The sequence below is a fragment of the Physeter macrocephalus genome, chromosome 5, assembly GCF_002837175.3.
Source record: "Physeter macrocephalus isolate SW-GA chromosome 5, ASM283717v5, whole genome shotgun sequence".
Taxonomy (NCBI): Eukaryota; Metazoa; Chordata; class Mammalia; order Artiodactyla; family Physeteridae; genus Physeter; species Physeter macrocephalus.
In genome coordinates, this window is record NC_041218.1 from 33,172,368 (window position 1) to 33,191,774 (window position 19,407).

A 19,407-nucleotide genomic window follows, 5' to 3' on the forward strand; every position below is an offset into this window, starting at 1 on the left:
GTGGATGAATCTAGAGACTGTCATACAGAGTGAAGTAAGTCAGAAAGAGAAAAAGAAATATTGTATATTAATGCATATATGTGGAACCTAGAAAAATGGTACAGATGAACTCGTTTTCAGAGCAGAAATTGAGACACAGATGTAGACAACAAACGTATGGACACCAAGGGGGGAAGTGGGGGGGAGGGGAGGGCGGGTGGTGTGATGAATTGGGAGATTGGGATTGACATGTAAACACTAATATGTATAAAATGGATAACTAATAAGAACCTGCTGTATAAAAAAATAAAATTCAAAAAAAAATTATACATGTAATCCACATTTCCTACTTAGTAGTCTATGGACTATCAACTTTGAAAAAGAATAAAGCAGCTAACATTTTGTAGTTGTATAAAGTTTTCTTTGTAAACATAAAATGTCACTGTATCCTACTCAGAGGGGAAGAAACAAGGACCAGAAAGAAACTTGTAAGTCAAAAAATAAAAAGTCTACAAATAACAAATGGTGTAGAGGATGTGGGAAAAAGGGAACCCTAGTACACTTGCTGGTGGGAATGTAAATTGTTGTTGCCACTATGGAAAACAGTAGGGAAGGGCCTCAAAACACTAAACACAGAACTACCACATGATCCAGCAATTCCACTTCTAGGTATATATCTGAAGAAAATAAAAACCAAATTCAAAAAGATACATGCATCCCAATGTTCATAGCAGCTTTATTTATAATAGCCAAGATAAGGAAGCAACCTAAATGCCCATCAACAGATGAATGGATAAAGAATTAGTGAGATATATATATATACACACACACACACACACACACACATATATAATGTGATATATGTATATTATATATATAATGGAGTATTACTGAGACATAAAAAGAATGAAATTCTGCCATTTGCAACATTATGGATGGACGTAGAGAATATTATACCTAGTGAAATAAATCAGACAGAGAAAGACAAATACTCTCTGCTCTATATTATCACTTATGTGTGAAATTTAAATTTAATAAATAAAAGAAATGAATGTATATAACAAAATAGAAACAGACTCACAGATATAGAGAGCATACTAGTGGTTACCAATGGGGAGAGGGGAGGCAGCAAGGGAGAGACAGGAGTATGGGATTAAGAGGTACAAATTACTATGTATAAAATAAATAAGCAACAAGGATATATTGCACAGCACAGGAAAATAGAGCCAACATTTTGTAATAAATTTAAATGGAATATAATCTATTAAAATATTGAATCACTGTTATACACCTGAAACAAATAAAGTATTGTCAATCAACCATACTTCAATTAAAAAATTGTGGAAATTTAAAAATCCATGTTGCCTACTAGAACATGAAAAAAATTAATAAGGATGAAAATGATTTAATTTGATTAAAAGAAACAAAATAAAAGATTAGTTTCCAATGGAAAAAATAATTGATATAACTGACAGTGAGATTTTAGTTTCTTTCAAATAATAACAAAGTGTACAATTTATTTCCTGCATAGAGTATACAATTACTTAGGGTAATACAGTTTATAAAATAGAGCCAAAAAATGTGTCAAAATTTCAAGTAACCCATGGAAATAACTTTGATAAAATATGGTACCTCCAAGTCCATTGTTAAGAAAATAAATTAAGATATATTAAAATGCTCGGTTTTAAAGTTTTAAACCTTTGCCTAGGTGGGAAAATTTGTAATGTAATACTGGTTTTGATTCTTCTGTAAATTTAATTAAAACTTATCCTTAAGTAAATACATCTATACTTGCTGGTGTCTAAAGAAGTAAGAATGACTTTGCTGTATACCTGAAACTAACACAACATTATAAATCAACTATACTCTAATAAAAATTAAAAAATAAAAAGGGAGTAAGAATGGACAGACCATGTAAATCTTTTAGGTCTCAGATCTCTTTGACACAACCTGGATCTAGTACTCCCAACTGTCATGCAAATGATCACATTTACTTTTGCCTATTTTGCACAGGATTTATGAACAAATCACAGGTATGAAAACACTTAGAATTCTTTGAAATGACTTTACAAATTCAAATTAACTATTTATTAGTAGTAGTTAAATAAGAAAATATAATATCAATAGCAAACATTTATTTGATTTTTAGGTAATACTTTGCCTATTATGATAAACAATGTGTCATCCTGAGAATGTTAGGAAGTTATATGAAAGATCACTCTTACAAGAAGGAAGAATGTGAAACCTGTCTAAGGCTTAGTTTCCATATTGTAGTGGAGTGGCTGAGAAGAGGGTGAACTCTGAGGACTGATCACCTGAGTTGACTCCTGATTCTGTTATCTTTTAGTTGTTTGACCTTGGTCACCTTCTCTGTCTGAGTTCCTTACTTGTAAAATGCGGATAAACAACAGTACCAATTTGGTAGGGTTTTCGTAAGGATGACATGGATTTGCAGCAGTCTTTCTTGACTGTCTGACTCAACACCCATTCTCAACCTTCTTTTCTCTTCTCCTGCCCCACTATAAAGTCTGAAAAAGTGTAAAACTTGATTTCCCAATCTCCCTTGCAAATTGGGGTGCTAGGTGACAGTGCAAGCAAAGGAGACAAAAAGCAGAATACTGTTGGAGCTACTAGGAAAGCTTTGCCTTCCCTGATCAAAGGAGACAGATTTAGCTGGGATAAAAGGGGAGAGATGTAGCTGAGACCATCCTTTCCTTCCTTCTTTTTTCCTTCAACACAAACATGCTGCTTGGTGTTGGGAGAGACATCTTACAAATAGGAGAACAAGGTCAAGGGAATGGGATGCTGTCAGAAACCACTATGTCACTGAACCAATGCCTGTTGCCAGAAGCCTTTTAATATGAAAAAGTGAACTGTAATTTTTTAACTGACTGATACTGAATATTGTTACTTGCAGCTATAACTATTCCTAACTGATTCAGAGTTAATACATGTGGAATGCTTGGAATAGTTCTTAGCCATGATTAATGCTTAATAAATTTTAGCTATAAGTATTATTTTCTAGTTGATCATGTGTTGTATGTCATCAATTTTATATTCATTAATGTGTAATATGTATTTGTGTGGTTTACGTATCTTGTCTTACAATTTCAACATAGAGTTGTAATATTATTTAAAATTCACTGTAGTTTAAATACATGATAGATTTGGTCATTTCTTGGAGCAATTAATCTGTCTAAATGCCCATTTTTTTGCTGTCTTCTTTAATTCAAGACCCCATTATATCTGTTGAGCTTTTCTTGTTATTCATTAATATGTTACTAATTTAAAAGTTTTGGAAAAGATGCTCTGGAATTTCATCATTTGCTACCTTTTATCTATTGTTTTAGAACTTCTATTTTTTTGCAACATTTTCAACATAAAAGTATTGAGGCACTTATGAGCTTCTACTATTTCCTAGCAGTATACAACTATAATGTTCTGTTGGAAGTAAGGGCTAACTACTCTTAAGGCACTTTCTTCCACCATGCCTATCTGAAATGCAGTAGATTTATGGATATACATTAAAAATCTAGGAAGAAAAAATAAAATTAAGAGGGCAATAAAAAAACTACAAGTTCTAAAATTTACCTTACAAGTTAAGTTAATGATTGAGTAAATTTCCTAGTTAATGCAAACAAAAAACAGATATCAAGTCAAAGAAACTAATCATTTCCAGGAAACTAATCATTCAATTGTGAACCTGTATCCAACTCTATGTAACAGCCCATTTTAGAGTTTATTAGCACTCCCTATATTATGAAGAATAAACCAACACTCTTGATTTCAATACCACCCCCCCCCAAACACATCCACATACACACACACTTCCCTGCTTTTCCACACACTTTCTTTCACTGGAGTAAATCCAGCCACCATTTACCCTATTTTTCAGGCTTAAAACTTGGATGTCATCCCTGAGCCCCTCTTTCCTTCTCATCTCACTTCCCATCTATTAGCAGTTTTTATCTGCTATCTCTAAAAACATATATACCCTGACTCTGGCATCTAGCCACCTCCAAAGATAACTGCTCTTGACCTATCCTTCTATGATGATTTTCAAACCTGGGCTACATGTTAGAATATTTGAAGAAATAAACATGACACAAACAAACATTTTCATTAACCATTACTTCCTTGTATTATATTGGTTAATGCTTCTTTTAACACCCATTTCCATCATTTCCTGATGATTTTTTTCCTCTTTGTTTAATTGGTTGGATTGGTTTAGTTCTCTGATCTAACCATGCTCCTTAAAGAAGAAAACAAATCCAAATAAGAATCCACTCCTGTTTTAATAGTTTAACCTCATCATTTTGGATTTTTACATTATCCCACTGGATGTAGATAACTGCCCTAGATCCAGCCCCACATCTTTCTTCTACAACCTTATCCAACTCTGGCTACACATTAAAATCACCATAGGACCCTTGAGAAATATCAACTCCAGGACCCTACTCCCAGAGATTTTGATATAATTGCTTTAGGCTGGGGCTGGCTAGAATCATCTCCAGAGGATACTAATAGGCAGGTGGGGTTGAGAAACTAGACTATTGTAGTAGATTCTTAACTGGTATTCCTGCTTCTACTCTTGCTCCCGCTGCATACAGTGTTTTCCCCCTTTAGCCAGAATGACCTCTTAAAATGGGAACTCAAACCCTAGGAACTCCCTATAACACTAAGAACAACACTTCAGAGAGGTCTCCTCTGAAATCCCTATTTCAAATTCCCATTTGCCTCCACTAATCTCTATTCCATTTACCTAGTTAATTTTTCTTTATAGAACTTATTATTACCTGATATTTGATTATATATTTGTTTCTTTTTCTTACTAGACTATAAACACTCTGAGGTCAAGAATCTTGCCTTTCTTACAACTCCATCCTCCATGCCTATGTATAGAAGGAGCACAGAAAATATTGTGGAATCAATTAATGTTATTTTTTTAATGCTTATCTCTCCCCTTGACTGTCTTGAGCATATAAATTTTAATAATTGAAAAAAAAAATTTCAATTACCATTTTTATGCTTCCAAAATTATGTCTAAAAGAAGAAGTTACCCCAGCTGGATTCCAGACAGGATTAAGTATTAAGGATCCCAATGGAATTTTTTTAAATGAATGAAAATGAGACCACATATATTACTATAGAAAATAAGCAAGAATTATAACTGCATGATAACATTAAATTTAAAACAAGTTCCCCACAAATACAGCATCATCAGAGGTACTGGTAAAATAAACTGTATTAGCTAATCATTACTAATGTCTGAGCCAAAGCTTAAAAGTTAAAACAAAGCAAAACAAAACACCCAGTAACTAAGGAAAGTCTAAATTTGAGTAATATTTATTTCCCAGATACTGCTGTTTTCTTGCCCTCTTTGTTTTACCGTCTCCTATCATCAGTGAACTAAGCAGAACACTGTGGTCATTAACAAAGAGGGTAGGTGGCTTTCTGACCCACTCCAGGAAGCCACCCTGGGGGAATTCCCAAATCTTTTCAGACAAAACCAAATTACCCATTTCTTATCTGTCCAGGAATGAAGCTTGTGATTAACCTGTAAATGAATCAAGGTTTATTCTGAGTCTGGTTTACTGGTCAGAAGATGAAATCTGCTTTGGAAAAGAGTGCTTTAGAGACAGGGCTACAGTGTGATGGTGAAACACTTGTTGGAAACAAGGATCCCTCTTGTGCTTTTGAGTGCTTTTGTGGGCAACATACTACCCTGAGTTAAACCTGAGCCCCATTCTGGAGCCGGAGAGTCTGCTGTGAATTCTGACCATCCCACCTAGCAGCTGTATAATCTTGGGCTATTTACCTAACCTTTCTGTACTTCAGTTTCCTCACCTGTAAAATGGAGATAATAATAGCACTTACCTCAAAAAGTTATTGTGAGAATTACATGAATTAATGGATGTAACGTGCTTAGAAAAGTGTCAGGGCACAGGAAAGTTCTACATAAATGTTAAAAAGTGATGACTAAAAGCATGGATTTCAGAGTCAACTGTTTTCTGCATTTGAATTCCATCCCTGCCAAGGTAGATGACCTTGGGCAGGTGACTTTACCTTTCTGGGTCTCCATTTCCCCTTCTGTAGAACTGAGATCATATTTACCTCAACAGGGTTGTGTAAGTGTTGACTTAATATAGGTAAAGTTCTGAGAACTGTGACTAGAATATAGAAAGTACTATAAAATGAATTTAGTATCATTATTATTGCTGTTGTTATTATCTGAGGTTATAATTCAGTGCAAGATTTTTGAGACATTGATCTCTTCCAAGTCTTCTGCTTCTTTGATCATTATTTCTGAAAGAACAGTCATTCCACAAGGATGTATTTCTGGCCCGCTGATCTCTTCATCCTATCCATTCTTCCTCAGCAATATCATTGCTTTAATATATTCATTATCACCTCTTAGGAAGATGGTTTCTAAAGCTGAATTGATAGTCCAGCCCTCTCTGGGAGCTCTACACCTTATCTGAACACCTTATCCATTTCCATTTTCCTCTTCTAATGTCCTTGTCACATTAGCTTTGACTTCTCTGTCCCCTTGTCCTTCATATAATCACCATTGTGATTCTAAATCACAATAAATTTTGAATGCATCCTCTTCTCTCCATGTTTCCTGCCACTTCTCCAGCTCACAATTATAGCAGCCTTTTAATGGGTCCTGCCACCTCCTGAAATCACCTTTTGAAATCAGTACCACACCTTATTCAGCATAAAAGGGAAGGAAGTACAAATATATGTTACAATGTGGATCTTGAAAACATTATGCTAAGTGATATACATGGTATATTGGGTTGAACTGTGACCCCCTAAAATTCATGTCCACCCAAAACCTATGAATGTGACTGTGTTTGGAAATAAGGTCTTTGCAGATATAATCAAGTTAAGATGAGGTCACAGTGAATTAGGGTGAGTCCTAAATCCAGTATGACTGATATCCTTACAAGGAGAGGGGAATTTAGATACACAGGCCCTAAGAGACACAGACACACAGAAAAGAATACCTTGTAAATAAAGAGGCAGAGATTAAAGTGATGCATCTACAAGCCAAGGAATGTCAAGGATTGCTAGCAACCACCAGAAGCTATGAGAAGGCAAGGAAGGAGCCCCCTCTAGAGCCTTCTGAGGGAACATGGTGCTGCTGACACTTTGATTTCAGACTAACCTCCAGAATGGTCAGAGAATAAATTTCTGTTGTTATAAGCCACTCAATTTGTAGTAATTTGTTATGGTAGTCCTAGGAAACTAATATATATAGTATGGATATACCACATTTTGTTTATCCATTCATCAGTTGAAGGACATTTGGGTTGCTTCCAATTTTTGGCTAATAGGAATAATGCTGCTATGAACATTTGTGTACCTCTGTGATCCATTTTTAGTTAATTTTTGAAAAGAAGTGAGGTTTTCAAAATTAAGTCCACTTTTTTTACCTATGGATATTCAGTTGATCCAGCATCATCTGTTGAAGACCATCCTTCCTCCACTGAACTGCTCTTTCACCTTTGTCGAAAACCATTTGGTCTTACTTACATGGGTCTATTTCCAGGTTCTCTGTTCCATTCTATTCCTTCTCTAATACAACATAGTCCTGATTACTGTAGCTAGCTACATGATAAGTCTTAAAATCAAGTAGAATAATTCCTCCTACTTTATTCGTCTTTCTCAGAATGTTTAACCTATCTAGTTCCTTTGCCTTTCTATGTAAGTTTTAGATTAATCCTATCTATTGTTATAGTCTGTTCAGGCTGCTATAACAGAATACCATAGACTGGGTGGTTTAAAATAACAGAAATTTATTTCTCACAGTTCTGGAGGCTGGGAAGTCCAAGACCAAGGCACTGGCAGATTCTGGGTCTGGTGAGAGCTTACTACCTCATTCACAGGACACCTTCTTCTTGTGTCCTCACATGGTAGGACTAGAGAGTTCTCTGGGGTCTCTTTCATGGCACTAATCCCATTCGTGAGGGCTCCACCCTCATGACCTAATCACCTCCCAAAGGCCCCACCTCCAAATACTATCATTTTGGGGACCAGGTTTCAACGTATGAATTTTGTGGGGCCTTGGTTGGGGGGAGGCGAAACTGGGAGACACAAACATTTAGTCTATAGCATCTATATTTACAAAAAATCTTGCTGGATAAATTCCCAAAGTTTTAAAAATCAATTATGTATAGATAACTCCAAAATTTATATCTCCAGGATCAGCCTTTCTCCTGAGCTCCATAGTTGAACATCCAACTACCCACCTGACAGCTACATTTGAGTGTTTGATTTTGAATATGTTAATTTTGGGATGCTCATTCCATCTTCATGTTTATCCTATGATCTTCCCCCATCTTAGTAAATGGCACCACTGTTTAGTCAGATGCTCAAACCAAAAACCTCCTCTACAAAAGAATTTCAGTATCTTTAAATAGACACCTATATACATACACACACACCAGAACATGACTTTTATCAGTTTAAAAATATTTCAGTGTCCAACTGCTCTTACAGTAAAATCTAAAAATCCTTGCTTAAAGCCAACAGGTCCTCTCAACACATACCCCTTCCTTCAGTGAAGCTCCAGCCTCAGGCCTTTCTGGTCCAAGCAGGGCAGGGACAAGGTAAAGTAAATGAGACACGTAGAGTGCAAAATAGAAGAACTTACAGGCTCTTAAGGGTGTCTCTTAAATTTTTCTCCCTAGGGTCTTCACTTGCCCCACCCTAGTCCCAGGCCTTGGTCCAAGCTTTTTCCTGCCTTAGGGCCTTGGTACTAGCCATCTCCTCCACCAAGAAAGCTCTGCTCTCTCACTTTTTATGGCCGGCTCCTTCTTGTCATTCATGACTCTGCTCAGGTCAACTACCCTATTTAAAATAATAATAATAATAGTGCTAGCTAAGATTTATTTACCTCTTACACTGAGACTGGCTCTATTCCAAGCCCACTACTTTATTTAATCTTCCAAACAACTCTATATGATGGGTACCATCATAATCTCCATTTTACAGATAAGGGAACTGATGAAGAAAGACGCTAAGTACATTGCCCAACAGCACACAGCTCCTGATAGTAAGTACTTTGGCTGGAAAACAATCTAAGTGATACGATTCCAGAAACTGAGCACTTGTTTATTTCCTTGGGTCACTTACAATCTGCAATAATCCTGTTTGTTTACTTGCTTACTGTCTTTATTCGTTAGAATGTTAGTTCCATGAGGCAGCTTGGTTTGTCTTTGATGTTGTCTCCCCTAATTTAGTTATGCCTGGCTGTGCTCAGTGATCCATAACATTTATGGAATGAATGCATTTAGAAAGATAGACCTTGCTCCCAAATAACCACACTACTTAAAAATACTTATCTGTGAAAATCTCTGAAGTAAATAATTTCAAAATCTTACACCAAAGACCCCTTAAGGGAAAAAAATATTGTAAAACTTTCTAAGAATGGTGTATGGCTACATTCTTTTAAAATTATCTTTAGGTACATACATGTGCCCTACTCGTTGATAGGTCTGCTTTCCTCTGGTGGCAAAGATAATCACTATGTTATCAATATTTCATCTAGAAGCTGAAATAGATGCAGAAAAGTGAGTTTGGGCAGCTTTCACCTGGAGTTGTCTGTATTGTTTACTTTCCGAAAGTTTAAATAATTTCTTCTTCCCAGCTGTTTTGATGCACTCTCTTCCCCACTCCTCCCCTTTCTCGATTGTTTCCTTTAAGGCATCTACACTACCCATCTGGGAGAGTGTTTGATGTTCCGAAGTTTCTAAATCTACGATGAGATCCGAGATCACATGAAATTTAAAGGAAGAATTCTCCTGGTTCCTTCGTCGGCTCCTATTTATCTGCCGGCTCCTTGAAGGTATGGGTGATGCTCCTCAGGGAGGTATTCTGGCCAACAGCACTGGCCAGGGGACGCATGTTTGACAGTGGATTTGGCAGGGGGACAGGTAAAGGGAATGGAAGCGAAAGCCTAGTCTTACGCGTCATTTAAATCCCCATTCTGCTCCTGCCACAGTGGGGCATTCCTTAAAGAGCAAGAATTTCATTAAGCAAATACCCTAAAAAGAATGTCGGGTAAGACCCCCGAAAGGAATTGGAAGCACTGGCCAGGAGGTCAGCTCCGCTCGCCCCGCCGCACGGGCCACTTTTCCTCTCCCAAGGCCTTAACGACTGGCGGGAGAGGACCCGGGGCGCTGCGCGCGCTCACGCGCCTGCGCCCGAGGGCCCAAGGCTCCAACGCTAGCGCGTCGCGCTTGCCCTCACAGCCTTCCCGCGCAGCCTTACGCGCTCCCCGGTGCGCAGGCGCAGAGGGAGCAGGCGGGCGGGCGTGCGTGCGTGCGTGCGTGCGTGCGTGCGTGCGTGCGGCCGGTTTTGTAGGGACCTGGCCGGCGGGCATGGCTGCAGGCCCCCTGCGCGGTCTGGCAGTGGCCGGTGGAGGCGAGAGTAGCGAGAGCGAGGATGACGGCTGGGAGATTGGGTATCTCGACCGGGCAGCTCAGGTAGCAAAGGACTTGTCTTGGCCGCACCTGGATCGGCCTTCCCTCGCCATGAAACCTCTCAGTTCCTCGCCTGTGTTTCCTTAACTTTTTTTCCAGTGTAAATACAGGCTTTTGGACTCCAAACCATTCGCAGTTTCCCTACTGTGCTTTCCATCAAATGCGCTTCTTTAGGTTGTCCTTGTAGCTCTTTACTTAGGTTTGGACCCATCATAACCCCAAAATAATTTTAGTTATGAGTTAGTCACAAACTTTGGATGTTGCCTCCCCCCACCCCCACCCCCCAAAAAAAGATGTACCAAAACCCGATCATTATTGTTTCCCGATGCAGTGGAAATGAAAGTATGTGTAACAGGAAAATTTTTTAACTTTCTGCTTTTTTAGAAATTAAAAGGACCGTTACCCATTGAAGAACAGCACGAAACATTTAAGAAAGCTTTGACCACAGGAGATGTTTCATTGGTCGAGGAGCTCCTGGATTCTGGTGAGAATTAAGGGATAGTTTCAACCTAACACAGTTGTCTCAGTTCACAAGGATTCCTTATTTTAAAAGGTTTGAGTTGTTTTTTCTAATGGAAGCACAGTGAATGTTAGTATCTCAAGTGTCCTACATGTCTTACTTGACTCAGTTCTCTCTGACTTACTTTCTTCCTCTAAGACAAATTTGGAATGCCACACTAACACCATCCATCAGTTCTTCCACCTCCTTCAAAAGGTCTAGTCTGACTAATCCTACCCCACTTTGATAATCCTTACTTACTTTGCTCAGCATTTACTTGTCTATAATTATGATTATGTGTTTCTCAAGAATTGTTTCTAGTTATGTACATTTTAGTTATGTTCTTTGCCTGTGTTGATTGTGTCAGTGTGTGAATGAGAATGAAGTAGGAATCTATCTGGATACCTCTTCCAGCCTATCGCCTACTCAGTGTGCTTCCTTGGGAAAGTCATTTGAACTTCCAGAGCGCATCTATTTCTTTATAAAAACGTTATAATTCTGTCTTGGGTCCCATGACATTTTTCTGTGTATTAAATTAAATATTATTTTTAAAAATTACCTTGACATGGAAATGTGAGTTGTTGATAATGACTGAAATTATCAAAGGAGTAACAAGCATCTACTGTCTACCTGTAAATACAAAACATTCACATACAAAATTGTATATAGCAAAATGTTTTTCTTCTATGCTAGAGATGCATGGTTTAGTGGAAAGTAAATCATTTTGGAAAAAGTACAGTTCTGGGTTTGATTATTAGCCCTGCCACTTGATGGCTGTGTAATCTTGACCAACTTAGGAAACTTCCTAAACTTCAATTACCCCCTTTTAAAAACCGGGATGCATTGTATCAAAGGGTTTTTTTTTTGGTGGGGGGGATTAAAATGAGAGACTATATACGGGTCTTAGAACATATAGGCATTATATAAATATTAGCTGTTGTAACAAGTAAGAAGGATCGTGTGACTTTGTGGACAATGGAACTTGAATTTGTAATTAAAAAATTAAATTGAATCAAATTGGAATAATTGAAAGAGACCTAATACTAGGATATGAACACATGCAGGAGTGTGCATAGTGTTGGATGGGATGGAATAGGCAGAAATTTGTTTTAGAAAAGCGAGTTTGCCTTGGGAGTAGTGGGACTAGGTGCAATGAAGTGTTGGAGGCTCTTCAAAGGACTTGAAAAGAGCCTACTGGTAAAGTATTTCGTCAGCCTTTTAAAATTTGTCTTTAATTACAAAAAAATTTTAACTTCCTTTTAAAAAAACAATAACAAATAGGTATAAGTAGAGAAACACCTTTGTCCCCACTTTCACCCGTATTACCCCTGAAGTCTCATTTTCACACATAACTCTTGTTTTAGTATTTCCTGATTTCCTTCCAGATGTCATTATTTAACACTTTAAAAAATATTTTTACTTTTTTGCCTTTCAAAGCCATACATATTCCTGCACCAGTTGGAAGTTTAATAAAAAAAAAATGAAACCTCCTTTTGAGTCAGCCATTTTTAGCAGTCTTTGGTTTTTGTTCTTCTGCTATGCACTAACATTTTCAGTTCTCTTTAAATTATTAAATATTTTAGACATTCAAAAAATGTATGGCGACTTATCTTTTTCCCCCTGGAGATCACCACTCTCCTATAGTTGGTATTTATTATTCCTATGTACGTCTTTATACTTTTACTATATGTGTATATACCCCCAAACAATTTAGTGTTATTTTGAATGTTTTTGAGCTATAAAAATATATTGTGTCAATCCTTTTAAACTTATCTTTTTTGCAGTATGCTTAGAACATAAGATGTGCTTAATAATTTACTTTTTTGAGCTTAGAGGTGATGATTATTAAGAATTTTTATACTAAAATGCCACATTTGCTTAGCTTTATCTTCACATCTTTTCCTTTTTACGTTTGCTGTCACAGTTTGAGCAGTAAGGTCAATAAGGAAAGAATAATGAGAAAACAAAATGATCTTTTCTCTGATCTCATTCATATGCTTTCAGTTGCAGCAATTTAAAGAGGAAAATTTGTTAGAGAAGACAAGTTGGGTCAGCAGTATATATATGTACTAAGACAGTTTTCTGTTGTTTTTCTCCTAGGAATTATCATGCACCTTATCTCAATTAAAGTTAGACAGTTGAGAATTTGACAAATATAGTCTTTCAGTAACTTAGTGTTCCTACAGAAAAAAAGTGAGTTCTCCCTAACAAGTTTGCATTCCTTCAGTGATATGACCTTCATCTTTGCAGATGGAACAATTTAGAGCCAGAGACTACAACCTGTAAATTATAAGGTATTAAAGGAAGCCTATATTCAGTGGTTTTCACATACAAGTTTTCCTTCTTTGAAACAGAAAAACGTTCTTTTTTTTTTTCTTTTCTTAAGACTAGCAGATATTTTTTAGGTTGAAGAGAGAGTTTGCCACTTATATCTTGATCTCTTTATAGCAAAGGCTTTACATAAATTTAATGGGTTATGTTTACTGCCTTTTTATAATCTTGTCCTTGTATCATATCGTCTATGCTCCTCCCCAGTCTTAGATCCAAATCTAGATTAGTTCAACCATTTTGTTTTTCTTTTTTATGTGACTAAACCAATCAGTGCTATCGGGAAAAATCAGATGACTTCAGGGATTTGTACTATTAATGATTGATTTGAGGATTTTAAGGTCAGCTGGCTCTCATCGTTTCTTAACAGTTACTATCCATCCCTTCCTGTCTCATTCTGGATGGTGGCTATTTAAAACTTTATCCTGCTCCTCAGGCCTGATATCTCTTCTGTGCGTCTCCTTATTCTGGCTCACTGTTTCATTCATTTGTCCAAAGCAGAAATTGATAGTTATTTTCTATTTGTTCTTTTCCAACACTCCTCTTCCTCAAAGTAATTTTAAATTCCAATAACCCTGCCTTTGAAATGTCCTTTGTATTTCTTCTTCCTTTTCTCTGCTGCCCTTGCTCTGACTTTTGCATGGACTTCCAGCCTCATAACCGGTTCTCCCTGCCTCCTATCCCACTCTCAGCAGGTACCTACATTTTCTTTATAATACGAATATAATGATGTAAATCCCTGGATCACAAAGTATAGTCTACATTTCTTAACCCTAACCTACCTTTTGAACCTTATGTTTGGCCAGTAACCCGTGGTTAAATTTTGCTTTGGGAAGGAAGGTAAAGGAGTTTTTTTTGTTTGTTTGTTTGCGGTACGCGGGCCTCTCACTGTTGTGGCCTCTCCCGTTGCGGAGCACAGGCTCCGGACGCGCAGGCTCAGCGGCCATGGCTCACGGGCCCAAAGCGAGTTTGCCTTGGGAGTAATGGGACTAGGTGCAATGAAGTGTTGGAGGCTCTTCAAAGGACTTGAAAAGAGCCTACTGGTAAAGTATTTCGTCAGCCTTTTAAAATTTGTCTTTAATTACAAAAAAATTTTAACTTCCTTTTAAAAAAACAATAACAAATAGGTATAAGTAGAGAAACACCTTTGTCCCCACTTTCACCCGTATTACCCCTGAAGTCTCATTTTCACACATAACTCTTGTTTTAGTATTTCCTGATTTCCTTCCAGATGTCATTATTTAACACTTTAAAAAATATTTTTACTTTTTTGCCTTTCAAAGCCATACATATTCCTGCACCAGTTGGAAGTTTAATAAAAAAAAAATGAAACCTCCTTTTGAGTCAGCCATTTTTAGCAGTCTTTGGTTTTTGTTCTTCTGCTATGCACTAACATTTTCAGTTCTCTTTAAATTATTAAATATTTTAGACATTCAAAAAATGTATGGCGACTTATCTTTTTCCCCCTGGAGATCACCACTCTCCTATAGTTGGTATTTATTATTCCTATGTACGTCTTTATACTTTTACTATATGTGTATATACCCCCAAACAATTTAGTGTTATTTTGAATGTTTTTGAGCTATAAAAATATATTGTGTCAATCCTTTTAAACTTATCTTTTTTGCAGTATGCTTAGAACATAAGATGTGCTTAATAATTTACTTTTTTGAGCTTAGAGGTGATGATTATTAAGAATTTTTATACTAAAATGCCACATTTGCTTAGCTTTATCTTCACATCTTTTCCTTTTTACGTTTGCTGTCACAGTTTGAGCAGTAAGGTCAATAAGGAAAGAATAATGAGAAAACAAAATGATCTTTTCTCTGATCTCATTCATATGCTTTCAGTTGCAGCAATTTAAAGAGGAAAATTTGTTAGAGAAGACAAGTTGGGTCAGCAGTATATATATGTACTAAGACAGTTTTCTGTTGTCTTTCTCCTAGGAATTATCATGCACCTTATCTCAATTAAAGTTAGACAGTTGAGAATTTGACAAATATAGTCTTTCAGTAACTTAGTGTTCCTACAGAAAAAAAGTGAGTTCTCCCTAACAAGTTTGCATTCCTTCAGTGATATGACCTTCATCTTTGCAGATGGAACAATTTAGAGCCAGAGACTACAACCTGTAAATTATAAGGTATTAAAGGAAGCCTATATTCAGTGGTTTTCACATACAAGTTTTCCTTCCTTTGAAACAGAAAAACGTTCTTTTTTTTTTTTCTTTTCTTAAGACTAGCAGATATTTTTTAGGTTGAAGAGAGATTTTGCCACTTATATCTTGATCTCTTTATAGCAAAGGCTTTACATAAATTTAATGGGTTATGTTTACTGCCTTTTTATAATCTTGTCCTTGTATCATATCGTCTATGCTCCTCCCCAGTCTTAGATCCAAATCTAGATTAGTTCAACCATTTTGTTTTTCTTTTTTATGTGACTAAACCAATCAGTGCTATCGGGAAAAATCAGATGACTTCAGGGATTTGTACTATTAATGATTGATTTGAGGATTTTAAGGTCAGCTGGCTCTCATCGTTTCTTAACAGTTACTATCCATCCCTTCCTGTCTCATTCTGGATGGTGGCTATTTAAAACTTTATCCTGCTCCTCAGGCCTGATATCTCTTCTGTGCGTCTCCTTATTCTGGCTCACTGTTTCATTCATTTGTCCAAAGCAGAAATTGATAGTTATTTTCTATTTGTTCTTTTCCAACACTCCTCTTCCTCAAAGTAATTTTAAATTCCAATAACCCTGCCTTTGAAATGTCCTTTGTATTTCTTCTTCCTTTTCTCTGCTGCCCTTGCTCTGACTTTTGCATGGACTTCCAGCCTCATAACCGGTTCTCCCTGCCTCCTATCCCACTCTCAGCAGGTACCTACATTTTCTTTATAATACGAATATAATGATGTAAATCCCTGGATCACAAAGTATAGTCTACATTTCTTAACCCTAACCTACCTTTTGAACCTTATGTTTGGCCAGTAACCCGTGGTTAAATTTTGCTTTGGGAAGGAAGGTAAAGGAGTTTTTTTTGTTTGTTTGTTTGCGGTACGCGGGCCTCTCACTGTTGTGGCCTCTCCCGTTGCGGAGCACAGGCTCCGGACGCGCAGGCTCAGCGGCCATGGCTCACGGGCCCAGCCGCTCCACGGCATGTGGGATCTTCCCGGACCGGGGCACGAACCCGTGTCCCCTGCATCGGCAGGCGGACTCTCAACCACTGCGCCACCAGGGAAGCCCAATAAAGGAGTTTTAATAAGGAATATATTTGGTGTTTGCCACCATAGAGATGTGTGATAATATTCTAACTAAAAAGACATTTTTTATCTGTGAAACTTTTTCCAACTGCCCTAGAGAGAAAAAGGCAGCATGTAAAAACCTGTTCTAATATAAATATTATATGAAAAAACATTTGACAGATTCAGTCTCTTGGAAAATAGTGAAACTGAAGTGAACTATAGTGAAACTGAAGTTAACTTTTTTATCAAAGTTCATATATAATTATTTTCTATTTTTCTGAAGCCATTACTACCAAGAAATTCCCTTCCATTATAAAGTACACAGTGTATGTCACTATGTGAAGTACTTTAAACATATTAAGGTGACAGTGATTTTTTTTTTGGTGGGGGAGGTTTTAAAATCTTGTCTTTATATTGACAGGCATCAGTGTAGAGTTCAGCTTTCGCTATGGGTGGACTCCCCTTATGTATGCTGCCAGTGTTTCCAATGTAGCGCTGCTTCAGGTTCTTTTGGACAGAGGTGCTAATGCAAGCTTTGATAAGGGTAAGATATTTTAAATATTTAAATATGTGAAAATGTACTTTGTATATTTCTCTGTTTAGAAGCCTAATTATATTCTGTTTGGGGGTGGTGATATATACTTTCCATGCTCTGTTTTCATATATTCACTTTAAAATAAACCTTTGCTCTTGAAAATAATCATAATAAGGTTAAGATAATTGAGGTAAATTATCTGATTATTTTTACGGTGATTTTCTTGATTCCCAAGCAGCTATTATGCAAAGTGAAAAAAATTAGTTTTTTAAAAAAATCTTCCTATTAGTTGTATTATATAAACAACATAAAAAACCAAATTAGAAACCATAGATATTTTGAAAAACCTTCTATCCAAAGAGGTAGATTCCATTTATATTATCGTTATAAATGGTTGTGTTCTTACTATATACCTTTAACTTCTATGCTAGAGAGTTTTGGTTATTTTTAAGGTAAAATGCATTGAAAGAAAACACTGAAAAGCTGATAATTTAGTGGAAAATTGCTTGAAAATCAGTCTTTGGAATTTATAACTCAACTGAATTATATCACATAAAGTTGTTTCAAAAATAATTTATTAAATCCATTTGCTTCTGTCTTTGTCAGTAGTGCTTTGATTGCTTTTGAAGAATAAGAGTATATGTGCAAATGCTATTTAATTATTATATTGAATTACTGATTATTTTTTACATGTTTCCAATAGACAATTCATTTTGTAATTCAGGTATAGGTTTCATTTTAGAATTAATTTTCATATTAATTTTGTAGTACATTAGATATTTGTAAAATCATTTCTATTTTTTCTCATTTATATATTTTATATAAATTCTTGTCTTATTTACAATTTTATGTTTAATCTGCTGCTGTGGGAGGTTTTTCTTATTATGTCATTTAAAAATATCACCCAGGGGGAAAAAAGAAAAATATCACCCAGGGACTTCCCTGGTGGTCCAGTGGTTAAGACTGCTGTCCCAATGCAGGGGGCACAGGTTCGATCCCTGGTCAGGGAACTAAGATCCCACATGCCACATGACGTGGCCTAAAAAGAAAAAAAAAAAATCTCCCAATGAAAGCTATACTTAGAAACGAGATTTTTGAAAGTGTATAAAATGTGCTCAAAAAACTGATTAATAGTTTTCTTTCTCTGCTTCTTGTAATAAGAGGAATACCTTTCAGTTATAAAACACTTTATATTTTGCCCAGCATGTTCACATAAATTATTTTATGTATCCCACAGGCCCCCTCAGGTAGAGGGCAGGCTTTAGCTTCTTATATGTAAGTTAGGTCTACTAAGATATCACTGGAATCACAGTTTATCAGTGACAGAACTGGGACCAGAATCTATATTTCTATATTTGGTCAATATTGAACCACAAATGTAAACCATGGCTGGCATGACCTGTTTTTAATTCCCCAATTCTTACTTGAGAATTGTTTTCTGTTTTGTTTGGGTTTTAAATTTACCCTGATCTCCACTGATGCCATAGGAGCCAAGGGAAGAAGAGTTTTAGGAAATGGGATGGGCTAAGAGAGATCAAGTAGAAAAGGACTAAAAAGAAACCAATACAGGTAGCAGTTAGGACATCTTCAGTAGGATGGTTTGGGTATAAGCCAGATTTCAGTGAGTGGTCAAATGAGTGAGAGCTAAAGAAGTGAAATCAGAGAATATCAATCATTGTTTTTTAACCATGTGTTCAAGGCATACTTTAATCAACCAAAAACTATTCAACTCCAGGCAGTAAATCTGCACAGAGCCCATGCTCTGAACCACTTTCCTATTCTCTTGAAGAAATGAGAATAGGGAAAGGAAATTAGTAAATGAATTGTAGATATACTTTGGAAATTGGTAGTTCATCCCTGAGCTCATTTTTTGGTGAAGGAATACAAAGTTATCTGCTAAGAACAAGAGATTTGGAAATAGGTTATAGAATTTTAAGAATGCAATAAATATTTAGAATCTTTTGAATGATAAAAGAAGTTAATTAGATACACTTTCTGATGTGTGTGGGGTTTTCCTCACCTTTCCTTTCACTATAGATAAGCAAACTATTTTGATAACTGCATGTTCTGCTCGTGGCTCAGAGGAACAGATCTTGAAGTGTGTAGAGCTACTGCTTTCAAGAAATGCTGATCCAAATGTTGCTTGTAGGTAAGAACCTTACTATTTGTTCAAAAATGATGAAGATACTTTTCTTTGATTATCAGCCTTTTGTTTGATTATGTTAAACACTTGACAGCATGATTTTTTTTTTTTTTTTTTTTTTTGCGGTACGTGGGCCTCTCACTGTTGTGGCCTCTCCCGTTGCAGAGCACAGGCTCCGGACGCGCAGGCCCAGC

At 36.5% G+C, this 19,407-nt stretch overlaps 1 protein-coding gene across 1 annotated transcript in view; it reads left to right on the forward strand.

Moving 5' to 3' along the window:
* Nucleotides 1–10,348: 10,348 nt before the first annotated feature.
* The window catches only part of ASZ1 (ankyrin repeat, SAM and basic leucine zipper domain containing 1), an 84,050-nt gene continuing 74,991 nt past the window's right edge, over nucleotides 10,349–19,407 (forward strand). The window contains exons 1-4 of the mRNA XM_007114398.2: nucleotides 10,349–10,475; nucleotides 10,857–10,956; nucleotides 16,957–17,079; nucleotides 19,108–19,219. Coding sequence (XP_007114460.1) covers nucleotides 10,371–10,475; nucleotides 10,857–10,956; nucleotides 16,957–17,079; nucleotides 19,108–19,219 — 440 coding nt within the window. The 5' untranslated portion in view covers nucleotides 10,349–10,370. The remainder of the gene's footprint in view (nucleotides 10,476–10,856; nucleotides 10,957–16,956; nucleotides 17,080–19,107; nucleotides 19,220–19,407) is intronic.